This window comes from Mandrillus leucophaeus, unplaced genomic scaffold (genome assembly GCF_000951045.1).
Source record: "Mandrillus leucophaeus isolate KB7577 unplaced genomic scaffold, Mleu.le_1.0 Scaffold72, whole genome shotgun sequence".
In the NCBI taxonomy this organism is placed as follows: domain Eukaryota; kingdom Metazoa; phylum Chordata; class Mammalia; order Primates; family Cercopithecidae; genus Mandrillus; species Mandrillus leucophaeus.
Window position 1 is genome coordinate 3,064,451 of NW_012107808.1, and position 4,812 is coordinate 3,069,262.

At 54.6% G+C, this 4,812-nt stretch overlaps 1 protein-coding gene across 2 annotated transcripts in view; it reads right to left on the reverse strand.

Moving 5' to 3' along the window:
* ATP6V1C2 (ATPase, H+ transporting, lysosomal 42kDa, V1 subunit C2) overlaps nucleotides 1–4,812 on the reverse strand; it is a 74,799-nt gene that overhangs the window by 21,442 nt on the left and 48,545 nt on the right. For both annotated transcript variants that reach the window (XM_011965284.1, XM_011965285.1), the window contains exons 5-7: nucleotides 3,906–3,997; nucleotides 763–861; nucleotides 56–124 (exon numbers count right to left, since the gene is read on the reverse strand). In XM_011965284.1, coding sequence (XP_011820674.1) covers nucleotides 56–124; nucleotides 763–861; nucleotides 3,906–3,997 — 260 coding nt within the window. The remainder of the gene's footprint in view (nucleotides 1–55; nucleotides 125–762; nucleotides 862–3,905; nucleotides 3,998–4,812) is intronic.

Here is a 4,812-nt window from a genome sequence, read left to right on the forward strand (position 1 = left end):
GTTGGGTGCCCTGAAGCACCCAGGGGCCCTGGGAGCAAGCTGGGGTCTCACTTACTTGGTTGATCGAGGGACCACCATATCTGAGAGAGATTCGTAGGTTTTTTGCCATTGTGAATAGTTTGGTCTGCAAGAATACAGAATCATTCTGTAATTTTTTGCAGAAAAGGCTCTTGGGTGTCCTGAGTGCTTAGGAAGCTGCACACCCCTTTTCCTGAGGGCCTTAAAGTGAGCAGGGATGGGGTCAGAGGGAGCCCTAACCTCCCCTGAGGCCCGGCTGTGCCCATGGGGAATCCCCTGCCCAGCCTCCCCAGGGTACCCACAGAAGTCCCTTTGTGAAGAGCTATGGATGCACTTGGGGCTCACTAACAACCATCTAATCTGGGCCCTTTGTGATCTTGGGCAAGCTAACCAGCCTCTCCAGCCTCAGGACAATGGGGATCACCAGACTTCCCAGGCCTTTGGTGAGGATGAAATAAAATAATGTCGACCACGCGTTGGGTATATAGAAAGTGCTCGATAAATGGCTGCTTCTGTCATGGCCACAACCTCTATCACCCAACAACTGTCCCTGCTGGCACAGCCGCGGGCAGGGCCCCGTGAAGGAATGACTGTTTCCCGGGAACTGGGGCTGGGCAGGGAGCATCTTCGTCCACTCTGCCCAAGTCACCAACGGGCCCACCTTCCTCTCTACTGGGCAGGGCCAGTTGCCTTCGTGATCGCTGAGCACAGGCTAAGTGAGACACCCACTCGCCCGGCACTCACTTGGGGACGATGACCAGAAGTGTGATGAGATACTCAGAATCCAGCACGAAGTCCTCCTTGCTCACAATATCACTCAGTGTCCGGGTGAAGAGGTTCCCCCTAAAAGGCAGGTGGAACCAAGGGTGTGAACGGTGTGAGCAGAAAGGGACACAGTGACCCCACAAACCCATGCCCAGGCACTGGGGCTGAGGGGCAGTTCTCAAGGCAGGGTGGGCACCAGGGATGCTGGAGCCTAGAAGAACACAGCAATTCTCAGCAATGATTGCTCCCCGCCAACTGCAGGGCCAGGCTCTGTGCTGGGGTCACAGCTGCTGCCTCCTCCCCTCTAGGGACAGGGAGGCTGGCAGGGCCTCAGGTACTATCACCCATCACCCAAGGGGCTGCCGAATCCAACACCTCAGTGACCTGCACTGCCCCGGTGCGCGGTGCCAGCCACAGCTGCTACAGGAGGGGGGCCTCGGGTGGCAGGCAGCTAACGTTACTCAAGTGTCAACACCACGGCCAGCTCTTGGAGCTGCATGAGCCATCCTCGATAGAGTTCCGTGTCACTTTACAGGCCTCCCAGCCCAGCAGCCAGGGGACACTCACCTGAAATAGCTTTCTACATGCCCAGTGGACCTGGTCTGAGTGGAGGGTATGGTATTATTGGCACATGGATCAAGGCTGTCAGATCAGCAAATGCGCCAAGATCAAACTACCCACGCTGTATGCGGGACCAGCACAGGGGCGGTGACGTCGGCACAGAGTGCTTCCTGGGAAATCGCTCTCCAGCACTCAGCCATGGCCAAAGCTTTAAAGGCAATGGGAAACACCCTCCTCAGGGAGCCTGTGTGGCTTCTTTGCTGTCTCCTGCCTGAACATCACTGACCAGCTGCATGGCCATGGATAAAGCCCTTAGGTTCCTTCTCCCTGGGCACCACATGCATGAGCCTCCCTGTCCTAGAACTGAACACAGTACCCTTATACTGTCCCACCTCTCTCCCTGGCTCACCTCTGAACCCCCAACATGAAGCCAGCTTTCCACACATGTTTGTCGAATGAATAACTATGAGCTCTGCAAGTGCAAAAATTGTATTGTATTCTGCTTTATGTCTTTAGGGTTTAGCGTCAGGCCTGAGGGCACAGTGCATACTTGGTACATGTACAACAAAAGAAGAAAAGAGAGCGCAGAGGAGGGAGTTAGAAACGTTCATCCCTCTTCGTACGCCGCCCTCTTATACTTGCTGTATGTGCTCAGTAAATCAATTAAAGTCACTGCAAATCAATGAATGATCAATGAATGATGGAATCTCACCAGTTGAGTGAAGAGGCTGGACCAGGTGTTTGCTCAAGTCCCAACCAGTCCTGAGGAAATCCATCACAGGGTGATGCTGTGTGAGTGGATGGCCCCATTGTATGCGGGCTCCAAGCTAGAATGGACGGATGACCCATCCCCACTTAGGGCTCTCTGTGCTAGCGCCTGGCCTCTGTCCCATACTCCAGAGCTCATGCCCACTTACTTTTGACACGAAGCCAGGCATCCAACAGCAAGGGTCTCCAGTTGAAGTGGGCTTTTTTTTTTTTTTTAGACAGAGTTTCACTCTTGTTGCCCAGGCTGGAGTGCAGTGGCGTGATCTCAGCTCACTGCAACCTCCTCCTCCCAGGTTCAAGCAAGTCTCCTGCCTCAGCCTCCTGAGTAGCTGGGATTACAGGTGCGCACCACTACGCCCAGCTAATTTTGTATTTTTAGTAGAGACGAGGTTCCTCCATGTTGGTCAGGCTGGTCTCAAACTCCTGGCCTCAGGTGATCTACCTGCCTCAGCCTCCCAAAATGCTGGGACTACAGGCATGAGCCACTGTGCCTGGCCTAAAAACCATCTATGGTTTTTAATTTTCTTTCCACTAATGTACCATTTGCTTTTTTCACAAGAAGACAGCTGGCCCAGTGACCCTCCAAAGTGGACTGCAGAAGTGGGGGTACCTCCCAGGTAACATTCTGTTTGCTTACAGCAGTGGGCAAATCACGGGGAGGGCAGTTGGTTCGGGGCTCCCTGCGTCACTTCCCTTCTCTGGAGTTAGGGGCCAAGTGTAGGTATCATATTGAAAACTCTACAACTGACCAGGGTTCTCGGAGAACAACCAACAGCATCAGATCCAGAGTCTGGGGGGACTGGGCTGCTCCTCCATGCCAGCCAACCCCACCTCACCCTGTTCAGGAGCAACCTCCCCAGCAGGAGCTCACCTGGCTTCTCTCTCTCTCTTTTTTTTTTTTTTTTTTGAGACAGAGTCTCACTCTATGCCCAGGCTGGAGTGCAGTGGTGATCTCAGCTCACTGCAACCTCTGTCTCCCAGGGTCAAGTGATCCTCGTGCCTCAGCCTCCCAAGTAGCTGGAATTACAGGTGCACACCACCATGCCCAGCTAATTTTTGTATTTTTAGTAGAGACGGGGTTTCACCATGTTGGCCAGGTCAAACTCTTAGCCTCACGTGATCCACCCGCCTCAGCCTCCTAAAGTGTTGGGATTACAGGCGTGAGCCACCATGTCTGGCTACATGGCTTCTCTTACACACCTCCAACAACAGGACACTCACTACCTCACAAGACAGTCCCTGCCACTGCGTTGCTGAGTTAACACGTTTCTCTGGCATCTCTACCATCGTGGTGACTGTTCTGCCAGCGGAGCCTGCTCCCTCTCCCACACAGTGGTTCTTCAGGTGGGTGGAGAAGGCACCTGAGTCCCTGAGGCTGCTCTGCTCTTGTCCACAGAGCCCACTACCCTGCTGCGCTTTGCAACGGGCCGTGCTCTGATATCCTGGCCTCCTGTCAGCCCCGGGGGCCCTCTGTGCAGCCTCCACAGGGGAGGACTGGGTGCAGCACCCAGGCGCCCTGGAGAAGCTGGGAGACGGAAGCGTGTGGTGAGAAGCAGCACGGCCGCATCCTCTTCCCTGGGCATATGCACGGGGCGTGATCACCCTCGCCTGGCCCTTTCCTCCTCTCCCAGCACGCGGCTCTTGGAGAGGTGAGAGTGCCTCCTCCACCTGTCTGTCTGTCTCACTGTCATGCACGGGCACAGACTCCCAGGTGGCCCAGTGGCAGGACAGGCAAACGCTACGCCCCCGCCAGGACTCGCCCTCGCCAGATGTGGAGGCTGGTGAATACACACATGGATTTCTTTTCCAGGTTCTCCAGGTTTGTCTTCAGAGTGTTGTAAGCGGCCGTTCGGGACTTCAGGTCCATCTCGATCTGCGCCAGTTGCTGTTTGGGAAAGCAAAAGCTCCTGGTGACCTTGGGCACTGAAGGACTTGGCTGAACTTTTGGAAATGGCCACAAAAGCTCATGGTGCGTTCAAGAAAAAGAACTGCCCTGGCCATTTGCCAGGATGGCTTCCGTTTACCAGCATTTGGCCCTTCCAAGGAGCCCCTGTGTGGCACCCAGGCGCCAAGCCATGATGGCTTTTCTAGGATGACTCAATGAGCCCAACCTTTCCTGATTTCAAGCCCATCCTGAACAGTCGGGACATCCCACACCCACACCTACCCTCTCGGGCTCTGCTGGAGGGCAGCTCAGGCTGACGCCCAATCGTTGCTTCCAGGAGGACCCAACATTGCCTGGCCCTCACAAATGCCCCGTCTCCTGGCTCGGCTGTGCCAATATCCCTCGCATGTGTTGGCAGGGGCAAGGAAGTGCAGTGGACAGAAACAAGACAGGCCAAGGCTCAATCCACGCCCTCCTGCTTTCTGGCCGACTGGCTCAGGTTCCCCATTTGTTCCAGAGGGCGGATAATGCCAGTGCTGAGAGCCGACTGTGCCAGGCTCCTTCCCATTCCCTCCTCGCAGCCCCATGCAGTAACACCCCACCAGCTTAGGCAACCGGCCATGGCAGGAGCATTTACACCACGGCCATCAACAAATGCTACAGGCCAGCACACGGCTGCTGACGGGAGAATCTCAAGAGTCAATAGATGAAGAAAATGGGTGCTCCACAGAATGCCAACAGCTTTAGTCTAAATATATACATTTTTATACATGGATGAATCCATTGTAAACTTTTTTTTTTTTTTTTTTTTTTTT